General features: G+C 44.9%; 2 protein-coding genes across 5 annotated transcripts; both read left to right on the forward strand.

The window, feature by feature from the left end:
* Window positions 1–121: 121 nt before the first annotated feature.
* On the forward strand, window positions 122–14,836 carry RNF4 (ring finger protein 4). 2 transcript variants are annotated; one of them, XM_032686097.1, is made up of 8 exons: window positions 122–396; window positions 5,262–5,425; window positions 5,900–6,020; window positions 6,762–6,841; window positions 8,156–8,165; window positions 9,361–9,526; window positions 11,654–11,702; window positions 12,040–14,836. In XM_032686097.1, the coding sequence occupies exons 1-8, from the start codon at window positions 252–254 to the stop codon at window positions 12,187–12,189; spliced, it is 885 nt and encodes a 294-aa protein (XP_032541988.1). In that variant the 5' UTR covers window positions 122–251; the 3' UTR covers window positions 12,190–14,836. The 2 variants fall into 2 exon arrangements, with proteins under 2 accessions (XP_032541988.1, XP_032541989.1); XM_032686098.1 differs by lacking the exon at window positions 122–396 and adding an exon at window positions 3,978–4,881.
* A 712-nt stretch (window positions 14,837–15,548) lies between these two features.
* Window positions 15,549–19,513, forward strand: LOC116786425. Of its 3 annotated transcripts, none has more exons than XR_004356920.1 (3): window positions 15,549–15,726; window positions 15,853–18,726; window positions 18,817–19,513. XR_004356920.1 is itself a non-coding variant. In XM_032687002.1 (3 exons), exons 1-3 carry the CDS (start codon window positions 15,655–15,657, stop codon window positions 18,109–18,111), a joined length of 1,863 nt encoding a protein of 620 aa, XP_032542893.1. In that variant the 5' UTR covers window positions 15,549–15,654; the 3' UTR covers window positions 18,112–18,777. The 3 variants fall into 3 exon arrangements, 2 of the variants coding, with proteins under 2 accessions (XP_032542893.1, XP_032542891.1); XM_032687002.1 differs by lacking the exon at window positions 18,817–19,513 and having other exon boundaries at window positions 15,853–15,927; window positions 16,396–18,777; XM_032687000.1 differs by lacking the exon at window positions 18,817–19,513 and having other exon boundaries at window positions 15,853–18,777.
* The last annotated feature ends 1,408 nt before the right edge of the window (window positions 19,514–20,921 follow it).

Raw genomic sequence — 20,921 nt, forward strand, 5'->3', positions numbered from 1 at the left:
GTGAGCGGCGCTGCCCGGGGGGCGCGGGGCGGCCCCACCGCTCCTGCCCTGCCCTGCCCTGCCCGGCAGGGCCGAGGTGCGGGCACGGCCGGCTCCCGCCGGTGCAGAGCTCCCGCCGGCTCTGCCCTGTGTTCCTGGGAAGGTGGGTCTCCTCTCCCGCGGAGGAACCGCAGGGGTTCAGTGGATGTAGCTGCGTGAAGTTGCTGCTCTCCCTCCCCCCCCGTACGGTATGACAGGAGGAGGGGAGGGGAATGTTTCTCTTCTGCCTCAGCGCCCCCCCTCTGCACTTCGATTACAGAATGTGGAAAGACTCAACTGTTTTTGTTTTCCTTTCTTTGTATCTGATTTTTGTGACTGTTGAAAGTAAGCTGTGTCCTTTCAGAAAAACTTGTGCAGGTAAGAGCAATGAGGAGCTTTTTCTTCTGGCCATTGTCCATCTTTCGTTGCTGTTTCTGAAATAGGACATCTGACCGATGGAAAGGTTTTGTCTGTTCTGTTCTGTGGGTTTTTTAATGTTTTGTTTTTCTTAGGCTGATCGTGAACATGCCATACTTGTCTGTAGATGTAACTGGCTGCTTGGAGCAGGCAGACCGGTGTATCTCTGGTTGGCTGGTTATCTCTCATGTTACTCTGTTTATAGTGCCTCTCACCAAGCTTTTGTAGTGTGGGAGTGTTTGACCTAATTTGGGTAACACATAATAGATTCAACTTCTGTTTCCAACTGAAGTTGCTGTAGGGCATCTGAGAAAAGGGGAGCATCTTTACAGGTACTGGAAGTACAGGAATACGAAGCTTTGTAAGAGTAAAATATCAGATTAGTGTTCTCTGTGATAAAAAACCATAAAAATTAAGACTAGCACTTTGTGATTGGCATGTGCATCTTCTGGCCACGGAAATCTTGTTATGCAGCTGCATCTTTGATACTGTGTTTTCTGTTGTTAGTAGTACAAAGAGACATTTTGGATAGAAATAAGAAGCAAAGTCTTAAAGGCATGGGATAACACCTTTTGACATATTTAGTGTATACTGGTTTTGTCGGCTGTGCCTTGCACATTTCCAACGTTTGGATTGACATAATTGCTTCCTTCAAGTAGGTACTTCAGTGTATTTGTTGTGTTTAGGATGTTTATGAACTAAAGTCTTGTTTGTGTTAGTCAGACATAGGGAAAATGTCTGTTTCTTGCTTAAGACAGTTTGCCTCAATTCATGCTAAGGACATGGGAGACCAAGACTTTGTTTTCAGTGGTGCAAAAAAGTTTTCAGTTTATGTTGTCTAGAAAATCAATTATTTTTGAATGGTAATTCAAACATGTTTCATTAGGTCAACTTGAACTCAGTGAAAGTGTTAATTTTCTTGTGGAGGAAAAAATGTAACAGGAGACTTAAATGAGGAATAGGGGTAGTTACCACTCCTGGTGTAAATATTCTTATTTTAAATGGCTTGACCTTTATTTTTCTCAAGTATCTACCTCTACAGAGAAAGGTTGGTGGATATAGTCTTTAAAATGCTGTTTGTTGTGAGGTCAACACTGCTTAAGCCCTTGGGAGAGCTAAATGATAGGAACAATAACTGCATGTGCAGAGCTCTGCCTGTAAGGGGAAGGGGAGTGGCTTTTTCTGGTACTGTTATCATCCTGCAGTGGTGCAATAAAAAGTATGTAAAAGTTAAAAGTATTTATTGGCTTCCTGAGTTGATCTACTAAGTTTTCACATACAAAAGAAAAAAAAAGTCCAGCTGAAGCTGTGAGTTAATGAGGTCACTGGATGTGTAGGGGTTGAGAGGAAGGAGGTTGATGCATAACTCTTGGTATCAGCCACTCCTGGGAGTCTTGGTGCTGGGTGGTTCTGTGGTGGCTGCTGGAAGAGGAGTGTATGGGCCTTATCATTTAACTTGTCCTCTCCAGTCCTGTGTAGCAGATTGTGTTATTAAATTGAGTGGTCCTGATGTTTTGAAAATTGTGAGGAATTCTTACTGATGAGTGTATCTCTTAGTGTGCCATGTGTTTACCTCTGTCCCTGTGCATTACTAGACTTGACCTGTGGTGTATTTCCTGTGCATTGCTAGACTCGGTCTGTGGTGTATTTAAGGAGGCAAACTTTGCTTTATTTTCAGTATGCATTCTTACAGTTCAGGTAGTTAATGTTCAATGAAGTTTCCCAAGTAAGCCAAGAACATGTGGAAGTCTGTAGTTCCACAGAAGAGGTTTGTTCTTGCAAAACAGAAATGTTGCTGGATCATGAGATTACTTCCACAGTCTTAATAAATTCCAGTAGTCTGATTTGCTTTGCTCTCCTGAGATGGGTCATGTTGATACTGATGAGCCCGCCTATGGTGCTTTATTTTGAGGTGTTTTAACAGTGATGAGCTTCCCTATGGGTATAATTCTCAACTTTCTTCTTCAAGGCAGCTCCTGAAGAAGTTAAGATTTGAGCCATTGCAGGTAGAACGTTTGTGCCTCATATGAACTCTCTGCGTTAATTCCAAAGAAAGCCTACTGTTGGAAGATTCTGAAAATTAAACCATCTAAATAGCAATCATGCTCTCTGTCATTTAAGTAAAAAAGTGGTTCTGTCTGCTGTTGCCATTGAGGTCTGATACTAGATCCTCTGAGACATTTCATAGTAATCCTGTAAATAATCTGTTCCTTGATATCTTGTTAAAGAAGTAAGTGGATATTTAAAGTGAGTAGGGTGGTCTTAGCACAACAGGTCTTCTATTGTGTATTACTTTGGTTTTCTTTTCACCATAACTTTGAAAGTAGATGTTTGTTTGTTGGTTGGCTTCATTTTTTCTTCTGTTTTAGCTCTTCTTTGGCATTTAAGCCACTTGTGGCCAAAGAGAATCTGTGCAACGCTTTTTGTTTGGAGTCATCCCAGGTGTTCCTCCCATGTTTTTAACCCTTTCTAAAGATACTTTGTCAACAAACCATTGCACTGGATTGTATTTAGTGTTAAATCCTAACAGCACCAGGTCTTGGAAAACCTTCTGGGTGTTTTATATCCAAACTCATGCTGTCTGGTGAATACAGTGAGCTTCTTTTTTTATCAGTGCAGTTATGTCAGGTTGCTCCAAAAGGTTCTGTTTTAAAACAGTTCTAAGAACTTGTAATTAAAAATAAGCTTATATAAAGTTAATTTCTTTGTAATCCTCAGGTGTGTGTACCAACTAACATTTCCCAGCTTTTTAAGATCCCAAATATTTTTTCCAATTCCATATCTGAGGATAATCAAGGAAAACATCCTTGACTTTCTTGATGAAATAAAACTTTTAGAAGAATCTAATGTCCTAACTTCCTAATGTACCTCATGTGTTGCTGTCTATTTTTTTTTTTGCTGTGTGCAGAAAACTACTTTGCCCAAGTTATTTTTCATTTCATTTGTACCTGGTTGATGAAGATGGTAGCTTGTCTTTCAGAAATTAGTTTGAAACAGCACATATACCAGGCTTAGGGATGATTCTCTCCCTTGCCCCCATCCCTCATCCCCTGTGCTGTGTCCTCCTCCTTCACCTCCTTCTTCCCTTTGTCTCCTAAAACCTCCAAACCCATGAATAATAATTGTGTGGAACGAGGAACTCCTATAGCACAAAGAAAATGTGCTCACAGAACAGTCCTGCTGTTCTGTTGGGTTTGGGTTTTTTTGTATGAGTGCCTCATTAGGCATGGTCTTGTTTTAAAAGTTCTTGTCCTCTACCCGAGGAACTCAGTAAAGTGAGTCAAATAGGCTCTTCTCAAGAATGTTGGTAAGGTTGGCAGAAAAGCTTTCTTTCTTAACAAGTGAAATGAAATCTAGACCTTAAGAACAGTGTGAAGTGTTCAGAGAGAGCTCACACTACCTGGACACAGAATGTTGTGGAAAGGAATGCATAGGTGAGTCCTGCATTGGGGGAGCAAGAGACAAAGTCTTTCCCAGCTTTCTCTGAGCCTTAGTCTTCAGGTAAGACAGAAAAACTGTACATGTCAGTTTAGATTCCTAAAAGGAACTGGTTACTGAATAGGTTCATAGTAGGAGGGGATGTTAAACATAACAGTTCTGAAAATGAGATCTACTGTGATCAGAATCTGCCTGTGGACTCACTGAGCATTAAGTCTGGCATGTAGTAAATGATTCAGCTGGGGGGAGAGGGGGAAGACAATGTTGACTTTAATTGTGGCTTTTGTGCCAGTTTTAAAATGAAAAAATGTGAGAAAATTGCTGAGCGGTGTGTTGCTTAAAACTATACATTAATGTATCTCTGGGCTTAGGAATAAGTAACAAATTTAGTGTAAGCATTTTTCTCAAGCATGTTTTGTTTTAAAATATTACAGTTCAGTGTTAATGGATCTCTTAAGAAAGTGATTTATGAAATAGAGAGAGTAAGTTGAAGATGAAAAAGATCAGTCAGATTTCCTTTAATTCAAGGTTAGGATTGACTACTGGTGCTGTTCCATCCCATTATCCCACTGCATGGTCTCTGTTTCCTCATCTGTGAGTAGGCTAACACCATGTGTGCTGGTCTTTGCAGTGAAAATCAAAGTCAGCTCAGGAAGACAATTCAGCAGTTCTTGTTTAACATAATTGGTTTTTTCCTAGCCCCTCCACTGTCTCCCCTCACGCCCTCCCCCAGCTCCTCCTTGTGTGTTGGATCTGTGGTAACTGTACCACAGCCGAGCTCTGAGATGGAACCTTCAGTACCCTGGCAGTTACTCAGAGCTGCCTTTATGCTTTTCACCTCTCCCCCTTGGCAGGTAGCTGGGCACACACACCTGCAGGCACCAGAGCAGCTACGGTGAGCACGTGTTCTCCTGCACATCAGCGAGTATTTTGAAACTGAAATTTCTCTGCTCCACTTGCTTTAGATTCCTCTCAAGCTCTTTGGCTCCCAGCTGCTGGAATCTGAAGGTGGGTTGGAGAAGAGAACTGCTCTTCTGGAGTTTTTCGTTCTCTGAAGATGGCTGCTTATGACACAATTCCCAGTGATTGCTGCCCACGGACATTGCCTCGAGAGTCAATCAGTTGCTTTTCAGTTCAATGTCATTGGGATTCCTTAGTATTCTTCTAGTTTACTGTCAAATTCACTTATTCTGGTGTTTAGTTAATGGGTAAGAATGACTGAGGCTTCAGGCTCAGCTGCAGGTGTCTGAGGCTCAAATACTGAACTCTGGGACTTCCCTCCCCTCTGGCTTTGGGCAGAAGCTGGTGACTCAGGAATGGGAGTCTTGGAGTAGGAGTATTGAAGAGAACAAGCATTGCAGATAGGTAATCTCTCTTCTCTTTGATAGGTTTGGAAGAACATCGTTCTCTGACCCTGAAAGATCTGGACTTTTTGTCAGTGACCTACTTAAAGGAATCCAAGGAACTTATAGTTTTAGCTTCCTTGCCATTACTTTTTTGTTGTGTGTACCTCTTGATCGGTGGTTTTAGATCAAGAAACACTATGAGCACAGTAAGTATTTCACTACTCAATGCAATCCTGATTCTTGAAATATGTTTTCCATCGTACTTCTGAAAATTATTTTAAGAGTTTGTAGTTAATACACAGGAACATAAGTATATTAAATCTTCATGTAACTTTATGTTCCGTGGTAATGAAGATTTTGAATCTCTCTAGGTTTTAGCAATAGTTCAGAAATGCTTAGAATGTGAGCAAAAACCTGATAAATTGTGAACTAGTCTTCTCATTTCCAAACCACCATGATAGGCTTTTTCTTGGTGAGACAACTGGTAAGAGGTCTGGGGTGATGTCTTTTCATTGATGCCATGCATTCAGGTAGGAATAACTCATACCACCATTCAATGAGTGCTACAATCATTCCAGGACTGTTGTCTGTATCCTTGTGTGCTTTCGTTGGTGTTGCAAAATCGAGGGCCACATTAATATTACTCATACAGAAAATGCTAAGTCTTTGTTCTCTCTTAGACTCAACGAAAACGCCGTGGAGGAGCAGTTAATTCTAGGCAAGCTCGAAAAAGAAACAGGCTCACGGCTTCTACTGCAGAAATGGCCTCAGAAGCAGAGCCCATTGAACTTGAAGAAAGCGGTAAGCTTTCTTTTGAACTTGATGAGAACAGAAACTGCTTCTGGAGGTTTGGTGTTCAACTGAATGTGTGTTTTAGCCTAGAAGATGTTCGTTTCTAGGCCCTTTACTGTAGAGGAAGGGAAACCTAGAATGGAAGCACCTAGTATGGCATCTTGAAATAACAAGCCTACTGACAACTGGTTTGATTTAGTACTGGGCTACGATACATTTACCACTAGTGATAGATTAGTTGCATAGGAAAGGTCCTCAAAAGCTGCTCAAACATCTGGAAGTCTACTCTGATGAGCTGGGAGTCACTGCAGCTGCCACTACAGAGAGTGGCAAACTAAGTTTGGGAACTCCTAGGTTTGAAAAAGATAAGAAAAGCTCTGTCATTAGTTGTGTCCTATTTAAAGGGAACATGTGCAGCACAGTACTTTAAAGTTATTATTTTTTTTCTGTGTGATGAACATTCTGCTGTGTCAGATGAATTGTCTGTTGCTGTGTGCCTCCCACAAGCTGTATTATCCAACAGAACTGTGTGAGGAGCTCAGCTGCTGTTCCCTTTGCATTGCAGCTTGCAGAAGACAGGGCAGGTAATGCTTTGTGTGGACTGCTGAGGGCAAAACTTGAGTGAAATGTTGGACACAGTCTTATAGATAAAATGGACAGAATGTGGTTGAATCTTGGCCTGTTTTACAGTGGCAGGCAATTTTACTCCTCTGCAATCTCTGATCTTGATTCTAACATTCTGTTTTTCAGCTGGTGAAGAAGTAGTAGATCTCACATGTGAATCTTCAGAGCCTGTGGTCGTTGATCTAACTCACAATGATTCCGTTGTGGTAAGTAGTGAACAGCACACTTGTCTAAATCTTGTAGTCAAATGAGTTTTCTCTTGTGCTCCCTCATAGAATCTGACTTTAAGTTCAAAATTGACTTGTCAGTGCATGGAAGCCCTGTGTTACAGACAACACAGAAGCTGCTCTGGAGGTGCACTTGCAGGTAGTGATAGGATAATATAAAATACCTGTTTGCTCCAGAACCTGATGTGAATATATATCAGTCATGAGTAGTGTAACATAAAGAGATAGTTGAAGCTTTTCTAGATATATCAAAGATAGAATCGTAGAATTGTTCAGGTTGAAAAAAACCTCTAAGATGATTGAGTCCAACCATTCACCCAGCACCACCAAGTCCACAACTAAACCATGTCCCTAAGCATGACATCTACATGTCTTTGAAATACTGCCAGGGATGGGGACTCAAGCACTGTCCTAGGCAGCCTCTTCCAGTGCTTGCCAACCCTTTTGGCGAAGAATTTTTTCAAATATCCCTAGTGATTTAAAGAAAAAGCCAAGGGAGAGAAGAGCAAGTCTTTGACTTATTCTTATATGAAGTGTTTAGCTGCTGCATTGGTTTGAGATAGTCCTGTCAGAGATGCCAAGCACAACTTTAGCTGACTGGGTGCAAACCAGTTGATCTCATTACTCCAACAAGTCTTAAAAAAATCTACTTTTTTTTTTCCCTTTAGTGCTGTTTTGAAAACTTTGATTCAGCCAGAAGTGTGGTTTATCTTCTCAGATTTGGGATGCCACTGCTGCTACGCAAATCAGAAACAAGCAGCAGGAATAGCATGGGGGTACTTCTTGATGGGGTTGTTCCTTAGCCTTTGCAAAGGAAAGGCCTCAAACTTTACAATTGCACTGCCCCTGCTCCAGTTCCACCAAAGACAACAGTGGGTTGGGGATTATTTTTTTTCCCTTCAGCTGCTGCTCTCATATGAAGCATTTGTGGACATCACTGCTGGATCAGCCTGTTTGGGGAGAAAGAGGGAAAGAATCACCTCCAGCCTGAAACCATAAATCATGGAACTGAAGTGGGGGAGCAGGGAAGAGGGGGCTCAGGTGGTTCATAAACTGCCTTTATTTCTACCCCACTGGAGCAGCAGGAGCAGAACCATCAGCATCCACTTGAGAGTAGCAGTTAATATAATACTTTTAACATTCTTAGTCAAAAGAAGAGCAATAGCCTACCATTCTTAGCTTGTTTTGTTGTAACTGCTTTGCTTAACTGGTGTTTGTATGTAATACCAGGGGTGCACAACAAAGTCTAATTGTGTTTTGTTTTCTCTTCTTTCCCATGTGTATTGATGCAAGATTGTTGAAGGTGAGTGGACGTTTTAAAATTGGTAATGGAATTGTCTTAAATGGACTTATTATTTTGTTTGCCTTTTCCAATGAGCTTGAGCAGCATGAATTGAAAATGCGTTTAGGAAAAGGCAAAGGATATTGATAAAGCATCTAGATGCTGTCTTAAGAGAATGAATCCAGTCTGTGTTTCATAGTCACTATCAGAGCTTGCAGAAAGTACCTGAAATAAAATACATCAAAGCTGTTTTAATTGCTTCTTACTTTCCAAAAATAGAATTTCTTTAAGCCCCAAGCTGACCATAATTTTAATTAGCACTGGAATATCAGCTTTGAATAAAAAAGAAAATGTCAAAAGATTTGTTTAACCTGTATTGCAGTGAAGGAGCTTATGGAGAAAGTGATTTGTGGTCATAGTATTCAGTTTCATTATCTACTCTAACATGCTTCAAATTTTGTAGAGATTAGTATTAAGTGTTAATTAACAAGTTGGGTTTTTTATTACATTAGATATTAAAATAGTTACAGGTCTAAAGAAGTTAATCTCTTTATATCTTTCAGCCTTGTTCTGATTATATTATTGGACATGCATTAGTATGTTGTCAGCTGCTTACCTAGAATGTAATCTGTTCTGTGCTCTAAATGAAGCAAGAGCAAGTGAAAAGTACCGACATTAGAAGCTGTAGCTGAACACTTAGGCAGGAAGGGACTTTTATTTTGTGACTCTTTTGTCATTTTAATTGATTAGTGCTTGATTATTTTTACATGGTCACTGAAGTTGCAGAGATAATTGACTTAGTCTTCTCCCTTCCCTATCACACAGAGACTGTTGCAGTTCCTCACCATAGGATCGTAGCAGTGTCTGTCAGCAGGCACTGGGAGGGGTATCTTCTTTTTACAGGGGAAATTGATTCACAGGTGGTGTAATTACATGAAACATATGACACTGAGAATCTTTTAAGGTCGGTTTTAGCTGTTTGTAGGGGGAGGAGTGCAAATGTTTTCTGTCAGTATGTAGCAAAATATTCACAATATTTGGACGTGTTCAGCCTTAATATTTAGGAAACTAGTTTGTTTAAGGTTGCTTTTAACCCAGCTGAGTATGGTCCATTTAAAATAGGAACCCTTACAGACTATTTCTAATCTTGCATTTCAAGGATAGTTCCAGATAGAGAGAGATAATAGTATAGCTAACTTAAAAAATTAAATTGCAGAGAATCAACGACAAAGGAGAAATCTTAGACTAAGAAGCCAGCGACAGTCGGACAGCTGTGTACTGAGTAGTGATGATGAAGATGAAACAAGAGATAATGATGTGTATGTAACTGAAAAAGTGTCTCGAGAACTGGGACCACTGGAAGAGGAAACTGAAAGCACTAAGTACGTATGCCTCATGACCCACCAAACACTGAGTTGTGCTTCTTTTGATACAGACAGCACTGACTTGTATGGCCATCACCTGACTTGTCTTTGAAGCCTTCACTTAGTTCCCTCTTTCAATGAGTACAACATCCCATGTTGCATGATGATCAAATGATACCATTTCCACTTCAGGATGAAAAGCCAGCCCAAGACAGATGTACAGCTTTGTATACAGCCTTAAAGATGAGTGTGGGGATATATTAAGGAAGGGGTATTAGTCACAGGCCACAGCTCAAAATGTATTGCATTTGCTTTTTATACAAAGCTCTAGTAGTTATTTTAGATATGGAAGTACTTTTGTTGGTGTCGATGAGGTTTGATATCACAAGGCTGGCAGGCAGCAGCCTGGCAAGTTCCAGTAAAAACGCTTCTGCATTCCCTGCTTGTTTTGCACACTGTGCCACTTGGTGCCTTTCTCCAAGCAGCAGCCATCCTCCCCAAGGTATCCTTGCAAGGCAATTGTGGAGGTTGTGCTCTTATGGCCAGTTCTTGTTCTGCCCCATGGATGTTATGGAGCCCTGGTATGTCTGCATGTGAGATAGGGATCTTGCTGTTTCAGTCAGTAAAGACCCCATTGTGCAGAGAAACAGTAAAGTCCTGCTGTAATGTGTTAGACTAATTAAGAGAACTTGGGTTTTCTGTGACTAGGGAAGACAAAGGACATAAGAATTGTTGTATAAACTTTTTTTAAAGTGGTTCTTTGGAGGGAGAAAAGTACAGGATTTAATGAAGCTAGTGTGCTTTGAGCGTTTTGGATTACTGAAAGGCAATGTGAGAGAGAACTTGAGTATGGAACTTCTGGGTGTCAGATCATAAATATGCCATTGAAAGGGCCTATACTATTCTAACTCATAGTGCATTTTGACAATGGATTTATAGATGTTTAAATTTTGGTTGTTAAGTATTTCAGAGAACAAATCCCACTAATTGGATAATATGAAAAATATTAGTTTGTTTCTTCAGCCTCAGGCTTCTCTGTTAAAGACTGTGCCTTCCTGTTCTGTGTAGGTGAGGCTGAAAGAATTCACTGCTGCAGCATTTAACATTGACAAAAGGGTCCTCCCGGGTGCTGGAGATTGCCAGAACCATCTGTAGTGTTGGACTCCTCTTCCTTCTAAGAAGATTATCATTAATTATGATTTGTTACTGAGGTGCTATTATAGCTGCTGCCTAAAGAATTTGAGGAGTAAAAATGGGAGAATTAGTGGAGTTAAATTTTGTAGGTTAAACAAGGAGTAGATGTTAGTAGGGTTCCCTGCTTGAATTTAAGCTATCCTATGCTTTCTATTCCTCTATGATTAATAAATTACAAACTGTGATTTAGCATGAGCAGTGATGTAAAGCCAAGTGTTTAAGGTAGAGGTCTGAAAGTTTAAAATAGAGATTGGTTTCAAAAGAAAAGCAGCAGGAAGTTCTTTCTAATAGAGAATAATATTTAGCTGTTGGACTAGGACATGTTCCTTAGGCAGCTGAGCTGTGTCCCTTGGCAAGTGTGTGTGCAATAGAGCTGTCCTGGAGGCTGAAGGCAGCACAGGGACGTCTGTAAGCACAGCTGGGTAACAGCCACCAGGTGGGTCTTTCCTTCTTGAAAGTGGAAATTTGTTTTTTGGTATCTCCTGATGTTTGTGTGTTGCTGCCCTCCATTTTATAAGAAGTTCTTGGAATGTGTATGTTGCTAAATTAGAACAGGGGATATTTGAATTTCTGACAGCCTCTTCCCTTTCTAGTATGACTTGTTTCCAAGGCACAGGTAGATGCTTTTGTTACAAAACTGTTACTGATGTTGTCGATGGCCGTACCTATGGTGCCCAGTGCTAGAGACTGCTGTCACTTCTAGTGCTACAGTAGGGTGACTGACTGCATCTTCCCCCTAGTGAAAACCTTTCCCTTAGAACAAGGAGACCCAAACTCCTTATTACATGCCACAAACTGAGGGAGCTAAAGTTACATGGGGATCTTCAAAAGAAATGTGTCATGGCTGGTCTGCGCTCGATGGTGACGGGACATTTTTGTGTCGGGAACGCCCGACATGCAGTGAGATTAATGGCTGCATGTTCTTTCTTGTTCTGTTCTCTCTGCCACAAGGCCGTCTGGTACTGTTAGCTGTCCCATTTGCATGGATGTCTACTCAGAGGTAAGAGTCCACATCCTTTCTGTCTTGTGGGAGGGAGAATGGGGCAGAGGGGGAGCTGCACAACTCAGTTGGCCCGTTTGGGATGTTGCAGGGATCTGACTTGAAGCACAGAGCTTGTTTTGAAGCTCATACTAACTTGTCACTCCAAGTCACTTCTTGGTGGCATGGATAGAGGGAGAAACTTTTGCCAGGATGGCACTGAAGGATCTTTCAGTTCCTTATTATTCTAAGAGTAAAAGACAATTTCAGATATCCAAGTCCTGTTTGCCTGGTGGCAGGAAACCAGCAAAGTTGAATTCTTTACTTCCAGTGCCTCTTGTGGTTTCCTTTCTTCCAGATTGTGCAAAGTGGACGACTGATTGTGTCAACAAAATGTGGCCATGTCTTCTGCAGTCAGTGCCTCCGTGATTCCCTTAGGAATGCCAACTCTTGCCCAACCTGCAGGAAGAAACTCACTCACAGACAATATCATCCCATTTATATATGAGTACTTTTACTTCTCAGGACAGTCTCAATGGATTTTGGGGGAAAATGTCATGTTTTCAGTGCTTTGAAGATTTAAAGAGCAACAGGTTGTGCACAAATCCAAATAAAATTGTTTTGGTTTTTTTTTGGAGAACAACTTGTATGTATCTAGACAACTTTTTTTTATGGTCCAAACTGCTTCTTTTTATGTTCCTTGTTATAATGTTTTATCAATGACTGTCTATAAACTAGACCAGCAGCCTAGACCAGGAAGGAAGCAGTTAATCAATTTTCTTCTACTTTTTCTAATGCTAAAATGAGGGGGCCTGAATATTTTGTTTTTTCTTACTCTATAAATTATTCCCACCATCATATATAGATACGAAAGTTTCCTTTTCAGAAGACAGATTAGCAATTTACCATTTAATTACACTTTTGTTTTTGTCCTGTAAGAAGTTCATGACTCTTACTTTCCTGCATGTCATCTTTGCCCAAGTAGAGTAAGTTCTGTACTGATGGCTTGTGTTTTCATAAACAAGGCTTAAATTGACAATGAAGGTTATGCAATAAAATAACCTGCTGTTGACCAGCAGTCAGGTGTTTTGAGCAGAAGGCTTGAACATGTAGATGTTTTTATGAACTCCATGAGATCTAAAGTACGTAGAAACGTTGCAACATGTCCAATGTGAAAATACTTCTTTGATTGTTTTAACTGCCAAGAATTCCTGTATTTGAATCCAAACACTGAATTTATTTTCTAACATGTTGAGGTGGTCTCTTGGGTTTACTGCTGTGCTGTAACACTCTCTCCTAATAACTAATGAGAATATAGACTTCTCTAGGCTTCCTAGTGATGAATAAGAAGCAAATTGTATGCTGCCCTCTTGTCAGGTGAATACCAAACTACCTACAGATCTTCTTACTTGTGTCAACTGTTCCCTGTTTAATGCTTTGAGTGTGTTTGCTTTGCTGTTCTCTCTGGTTGTTACACTGATACCTGACTGGTTGTAGCCTGGTGCATAGGATTGAAAATTAAATAACCATACTGCCTTGGATTTAGGAAGTGGAGGCTTTAGAAGGTGTTTGGTAGCAATGTTAACTTGACAGCTTTTTGAGAGACAAATTTAATCACTCTTTGCCCTGAGGGTTGCCCAGCTTTCTTTAAATGTGTATTTTTAAAAAAGAAGAGAAGGCGGGTATATGTCCTAGGAGAGAGAATTCCTCTATTTCAGAAGGCAGGAATACACCAGTTTATGTACTGTTATCAAGTCACTTTTTTTTCACCCCAGAACTGAGTTCTAAATGCTTCAAGTCTGTTACTAAATGTGCAAGCTGTTGTAGAATCCTAGATGAGCCGATACAAACAGGTTTATGTAGACAAGATTATTAAAATCAATGTTTTATGATCCACATTTGCAGTAGGCATATCTATGAAAAAGTCCAGAATTAACCTTGGACACCTTTTGGCAGTTGGTTGATTATGGAAACCATTATAAGAACCATTCTGTGCCCTGGTGCAGCACAGCTGTAGGATGTGCCTTTGCTAACCTGTCCTAGGAATCTGTAGGAAGTCTTTAATTACAGCAGCTCTTGTAATTAGCTGTTTCAAGATCTTTCTTGAAGTTTACAACCCAAAGTAAAGTTGATTTTTTTTTTCTTTTTTTTTTTTAAATGAGGATGTTTCTGGATATAGTAATACAGAGTTTTGTTCTGTAAAGGCTGTCTGAAGAAATGCAGTACCTTCCCCACCCTGGTTTGGAATAGCTTTGGTTCAGCACTGTTAGCAGGAATATGCAGTTGCTGCATTGTGGCAGTACGGTGACTCCTGCAAAGTTACACACATTGAGTTCCTGTGTGCTCCCACTGGTAATATAAACTACAGGCAAGCACTACAGCTGTCTTAGGGGTAGTGTGGTGACAGTGACGGCTGCATTTGTGTCCCAAAAAGCAGATAGTCAATGCTTAAAGCATTAACTGTGTGAAGAGAAAAAACCCAACATTAAAACAGTCAAGACCCTTAAGGATCGCAGGAACAGCTTTCCCCAAGTAGCTTAAGAAACAAATAATACTAAATTATGGCCAGTTTTCCTTGGGTGACTGCTCCATGAGAAAAACGATCAAAAGAGGATTTAAGGGATTACTTCTGGGGATGAGGGTCAGTTCCTTAACCATGCATCTTTCACAGTGTACTAGCCATAGCCTAATTGACTTTGCACAACTCCCTCCATGTAAATAACACTTTACAGTTAGTGTCTCCATAAATAGATTTAATTGAAATTTAGATATCATAAACTATAAAATAACAAGACAAAACATTTTTAGCTTTTGTGTACCCTGTGAAGTGCCACAAATTTTGTGCATCTCAAAATGGATATTATGCCTCAGTAAATGGAAAAAAAATAGGAAATTCATTACATGCTTTCTTTTTAAGGGGAAAAAAGAAAAAAATCTGAATATACTTGAGTTCCAGTAATGTTTTGCATTGGCAAGAACTCATAGATACAGGAAAAAACTCTTTATAATATGTAGATGTCTGTCTTGCTGTATATAGTTCAATTTTTCCTGTATTTAATTGTATTCAAGTCTGTCTGCCCATCTGTGTTGGACTCTGCTGGTAAGCAAAGGGTTTTCTTAACAGGTGGAAATAAAACTCTTGGTTTGACCAATCATAAGGACTTGTTCTTTTCATCACGATCTAGTCCTTAATTTCGGGGGGAAAAAAGCATCCTGAAGACCCAAGCCTTTTAGTTGCTGGGACCAGCGTGTGTTGGGTGGGGTGAAGGAGAAGGGTGCTGCCTGGGGCAGGAGGGAGGCAGCGTGCTGGAGAGAGGGAGAGGAGGAACACAGAGGAGAGGGCCGGGTGCCTGCTGCTTTGAAAGTCATGATAAAGCTCCTTGGAGTTCTTCTCCCAACAAACGAAAGAGATGCCCTTTCCCTGAAGTTCTTGGCCCTCCTTTTGGCTTTTCCTACATTCTTTCTTACCTTTTGCCCTTTCTTACTTTTACCAAGGCAATTCTACCCACAAGTAATTTATCTCTCTGACCCTGGGACCTGCCGTGGCACCACCAGCTGCTGGATGCAGACAGGGCTGAACTCTGGGGAGGCCGCGGGTACCGAGGGCGTGTGGGAGCTGTTGGCTCGGGCCAGCTGGAGCGTCTGTGAGGGGAAAGCGGGGGAGCCTTGGGCCGGGCACAGCCGGTTCCAACTAGTTCCAGCCAGCTGTAGCCAGTTGTGTGCCCCCTAGGCTGCTGCCCTAGGGGTGCCGGGAAATGGCCCATTGTGACAGCGCATTGCCGGGCCCTTTGTGATGCAGGGCCTCATTGGGCACACAGGCCATTGTGACAGTGCTGGGCCCCGCCCTGCCCGGGAGGCTATTTAAGGAGGGCAGAGCCCTGGAGTGCCCTCTTTCTCCCAGGAGAGCATCTGTCTCAGGAGGCAGCATCTCTCTCGGGAGCCTCAGCGGCAGAGGAAGTAGCCGACGTGAACGATGTGGAAGATGAAGAAGTTTACCAACTTGCAGCCATGCAAGTGGCTGTCGAGCTGGCAGAGGAAGAACAAGGTGAAGGATAGGGTAGCAGAGAGCTGCCTTGGTGCCAGAGCTGGGCTTGCGGGCACGGAGAGGCCTGATGTGCCATGGCAACCGTCTCCACCTCATACCACCTTCTCCTCCTCCTCCTCGCCACAGGTGGACAACTGGCAGACGCAGGCAGCAGCGCAGGAAGAGGAGAACAGCAGCTCTTCTGCTGCCGTGGCCCAGCAGGTGAGAGCAGCAGGGGCAGAGAGCCAGGCAGCTGCCCCACACAGCCCCAGAGGCTGCGGCCGCGCTGTGCTGGACACACTGCAGCGTGTGGCACGCGCCACCCGGCGCAGGCTTGCATCTGGGATCCGGAGACGTGGCCAGGAGCCGGAGCCACAGAGGGAGGTAGAACCAGGTATGGAGGTAGTGACAGCAGGAACATCCACAGCAGCAGGGTCAGAGAGGCAGGACCCTGCCCTGCAAAGCCCCTGCTGTCCCCCCAGCCCCTTCCCAAGCCATCTGGAAGCTCTCAATGGGCAGTGGGCCAGGGCAGCAGCAAGGGCAGTGCTGCCAGTGGCAGAGAGCAAGGAGGGGGCCTGGTCTGAGGAGCTCTCAGACATCTCCAGCCAATCAGAGCAGTCCCAAGGGGAGGAAAGGACAGAGCAACCGCTGTCCCATGGAGGAGACAACAACGGTCAAGAGCTGTTTCAGGAGAAGACAGAGAAGAAGAAGAGCAGCCAAGTCCACACCATATGGGTCAAGCCCTTTTACCCGGAGGTCTTGCTGGACCCCCACACTGGTTGCCAGGAGGGGCCCGGTTTCCCCAGCAGTGTGGGCATACAGGTGGTAGAAGAGGCAGACACTGACCTGCACAGCTCTTGTCCTACCCTGGCGGGTCCCACGGACAGCCAGGCAGAAGCTGCTGCCCTCACCAGAGCTCCTGAGGAAGAGGAGCACTGCACACCTGTCACTGCCAAGGTACAAGAGGCGGCAAAGACATCAACTTCTCCTGCCTTGGGCGAGCAGGCGACAGCAGCAGGGCCAGGGAGCCAGGCAGCTGCCCTGCACACCCCCTTCTGCTCCCCCAGCCCCTCGCCAATCCAGCTGGAAGCCAATGGCCTCAGCGAGCAGTGGGCAAGGGCAGCAGCAAAGACAGTGCTTCCAGTACCAGAGGCTGAGGAGGGGGCCTTTTCCAAGCTGGGGCGAGACTTAAATGTGTACAGCCCCCAAGAGCTGCCCCCAAGAGCTGGGGAACGCAGTGGAGACCAAAGCTGGAGCAGCAGAGAAAAGGGGTTCCCTGTGGCCATCCCACGTGAGGTATTGGCAGAGTCCCGGGACCTTCAAGGGCCCACACCGAGAGCCCGTGCCCCAGTTCGCCGCAGCAGCAGCCCTTACATCAGGCCACAGGCCCCGACCCCGGACCGCTGTGCCCTCAGCCCCTCGCCATGTGAGCTGGAAACTCTCAGTGGGCAGTGCGGGGGCGTCTGGTCCTCAGAGGTCTGGGACATCTCCAGGGAGTCCCAAGGACAAGAACACACACACCAACCGCTGTCCCAGGAGGAAGACAGCAACGACAATGAGCTGTCACAGGACAACTGGGAAGACATCAAGATCTACACCATTTGGGTCAAGCCCTCCCTCATACCAATCTTGCTGGAACCTCAGACTGGGGGCCAGGAGGGGCCCAAATGCCCCTGCACCATATGCAGAGAGGCAGCAGAACAGACAGACAGTGACCAGCACAGCACAGCAGCAGGGGCAGAGAGCCAGGCAGCTGCCCTGCACAGTTCCCCCTGCCCTGCCAGCCCCTCACCAAGCCAGCTGGCAGCTCTCAGTGAGCAGTGGGCAGTGGCAGCGGTGGGGGCATTCCTGCCAGTGGCCCAGACAAAGGAGACGGCCTGGTCCGAGGATGGGAGTCTCTGGGACATCTCCAGCCTCTTAGAGCGCTGCCAAGAGGAAGAAAACACAGCTGAAAGCTGGAATACTGGGGGAGCAACTAGCTCTGTGTCCCTCCCCTGCGGGCCACGGGCAGAGCCCTGGGACGCTCAAGAAGGCACATCCACGGACAATGATCTGGGGGCAGTCCGGGACATGGGTCCTTCCAACCCAAACCAGCAGTTTTACATGGGCACAGACATGGACTTGACAGAAGAAGGCCTTTTCCAACCCAGACAAAGTGCAAAGCAGAACTCCCAGGAACAGCAGGCCGTCAGGGGGGCCACTTGCTTGGAGGACTTGCTGGTGTCGGACAGACAGTCTTTTGAGCGTTGGCAAGTCGAGCCCTCACCAACAGCTGTCTCAGCACAGCGGCCCTCTCTCTTCAGGGAGGCGCTCCGGGCTCTGCGCAGGGCATTCTGCTGGCCCTGCCTGGCGGATTGGGATGGCGGCTCCCAGGGTGTGGCGGTGACTGCACCGACATCCACCTGATGACCGGTCACCAGTGCTGTCGCCCAGGGCTCAGTGTTGGGGCCAGTCCTGCTGCTCTGTTGGTTTGGATTGCCCTTTGCCCGGTCATCGAGGACTTCACCTGACTGCCACGATTTTCCAAAACCATGGCGAGTGGCCTAGCAACTTTGTCTGCCAGCTCCCTCAGGACCTGTGGATGAACCTCAGCGGGTCCCTTGTGCACATTCAGGTTCCTGACACGCTCTCGAACCTGATCCTCTGCTGCAGGGGACTTAGGCTCTTCTGCCAGTCCCTGCCTTCGCCTTTCTCCACTTGGGCGGCGTGGCTGGAGCACTTGCTGTCGGAGACTGAAGCACAGAAGTCATCAAGAGCCTCAGCCTTCTCTTTGTGCATGATAGCCACGTCTGCCAGTTCCTTCTGGAGAGGGCCCACTTTATCCCTAGTCTGTCTTTAGCAAGACAGCTGTAGAAGCCCTTCCTGTTCTCCTTAAGAGCTCTGGCCAGACTCAAGCCGAGCTGGGCCTTGGCTTTCCCACCCTTGTCCCCAGCTTCCCTACCCTTGTCCCCATCCTCCCACACCACCTGTCCTTCTTTCCGTTCCCTGAAATAGGAGAATAAGTCCCCTTAAGTTCTGTAGGTTAAAGTAGGAGTAGGGAAGAATTAGCTGAGTTAAGTTCCATAGGATAAAGTAGGGGTAGGGAAGAATTAGCTGAGTTAAGTTCCATAGGATAAAGTAGGGGTAGGGAAGAATTAGCTGAGTTAAGTTCCATAGGATAAAGTAGGGGTAGGTGTTAGCAGTGCTCTCCACTTGAATTTCAAAGAACAAGGTAAAGGCCGTCTCATGCTTTCTCTTCCCGTTTCCTGACCAAAATGACAAACGGTGCTTTAGCATGGGCGGTGACCTAGGAGAGCCTAGTGTTTCAAGTAGACTTGTGAGAGTTTAAAATAAAGATTGGTTTTGAAAGAAAAGTGCCAGGAAGCTTGTCTTGTAATGGTTGGGCTCGGACTTGTTCCTTAGGCAGCTGAGCTGTGTCCCTTGGCAAGTGTGTGTGCAATAGAGCTGTCCTGGAGGCTGAAGGCAGCACAGGGACGTCTGTAAGCACAGCTGGGTAACTGCCACCGAGTGGGTCTTTCGTTCTTGGAAGTAGAAGTTTGTTTTTCAGGCTCTCCCGATGTTCGTGTGTTGCTGCCCTCCATTTTATAAGGAGGAGTTCTTGGAAGACGTGTCTTCCAGGGCTGAGCCGCTGCTAAATTACAACAGAATATCTAGAAGCCTTTGTTGAAATGAAACTACTGGTTTGACCAATATGCAGAGCTGGTTCTTTTTGTCACGCTGTAGTCCGATATTTGGGAGGAAATAAACCTCCTGAAGACCCAAGCCTTTTAGTTGCTGGGGCCAGTGAGTGTTGGGTGGGGTGAAGGAGAAGGGCGCTGCCTGGGGTGGGAGGGATGCGTGGACGAGAAGGGGAAGTCCTGCTGCAGGCTGGGGCAGTGTGGCCATGCAGGGCTGGGCCTGTGAGCGGGGGGATCCCGGCCGGCGGTGCCGGAGAGGGCGGACTGGAAGGGCCGGCAGGCTGTTGGGCCATCTGCCTGCTCTGAAGCTGCTGTGCAAGCCCCCGTTGCCTGTTGTGTGCAGACATCGTCGTCAGATGGGAGGCAGCGTGCTGGAGAGAGGGAGAGGAGGAACGCAGAGGAGAGGGCCGGGTGCCTGCTGCTTTGAAAGTCATGATAAAGCTCCTTGGAGTTCTTCTCCCAACAAACGAAAGAGATGCCCTTTCCCTGAAGTTCTTGGCCCTCCTTTTGGCTTTTCTTACCTTCTCTTCTTTCTTACCTTTTGCCCTTTCTTACTCTTTTCTGAGTCACACACATATTAAGTAGGTCCCTTTCAAAACACTGACGAGCAATTTGCTGTTTCATGAGACTTTTTGGTTTTATCCTAAAACAAGCTCATGACTTTTTTGCTTTCTACCATACCCTCTTTGCCCTAGTAGAGCACGTTCTGTGAGGATGGACCTTTCTTCTCTACAAAGCAATAGGAAAGTGACAACCAGCATCATGCAATACCATAAGCTGCTGTGCAAGAGCAGTTGGCTGTTTGACCCAAAAGGCTGTTGTTATGGCTGACAACTCCTAACTGGCTGCTTCAGGGACGGCCTTGATCTGCTTCTAGTGGCACCCCAGATCCCTCAGATCCCCTCTGTGATCTGCAGTCAGATTTGCTGCTTTGGTTGGGTGAAGCAATTGCAGCAAGCTGTTTGTCACGTGGGCTCCGATTCTGGTCACTGGAGAGACACGCGTCCTTGCACTGGGTCTGATCTACACTTGCTGGCTACCAGTGCTAATTTCCCAAGGTCTTCTAAAAGCTGTTTTCTTCTCTGTGTCAAGAGCGGGCGATCGAGCCCTTGGGCTTGTGAGGATGGGTTTAACCCGCCCCTGGTTTAGGTCTTTTTCATCTCCCTCTGGCCTGCTGATGCCAAAGTCAGCTTGGTTTGCATTTCACCTGAAGCCTGAATTCATGGTGCAGTTTCCACAGTTGACTTAAGGGCCTGCAAACCCTGAGATGCTTTGGAGCTGCTTCATATTCTTTCTGAAATCCAAAGTCCTCTTCCAATTTCTCTTGGAGGGTTATGGCAAGGGAAGAGGAACAGGAATATCTGCCAGGGGGCTTCCCAGAGGACAAGACTGCCATCTCCATCAAGGAGAGTTGCGGGTGCTGTGTGCAAATGCAGTCTAAGCGTCTGACATGTCCCTTCAGGGCAGGGTCCCACGCATGCCAGTGGTGGAGGATAAATAGAGAGGTGATGTGATGTGTTCTTTTGGGTATTTTTGCAA

This window comes from Chiroxiphia lanceolata, chromosome 4 (genome assembly GCF_009829145.1).
Source record: "Chiroxiphia lanceolata isolate bChiLan1 chromosome 4, bChiLan1.pri, whole genome shotgun sequence".
Taxonomy (NCBI): domain Eukaryota; kingdom Metazoa; phylum Chordata; class Aves; order Passeriformes; family Pipridae; genus Chiroxiphia; species Chiroxiphia lanceolata.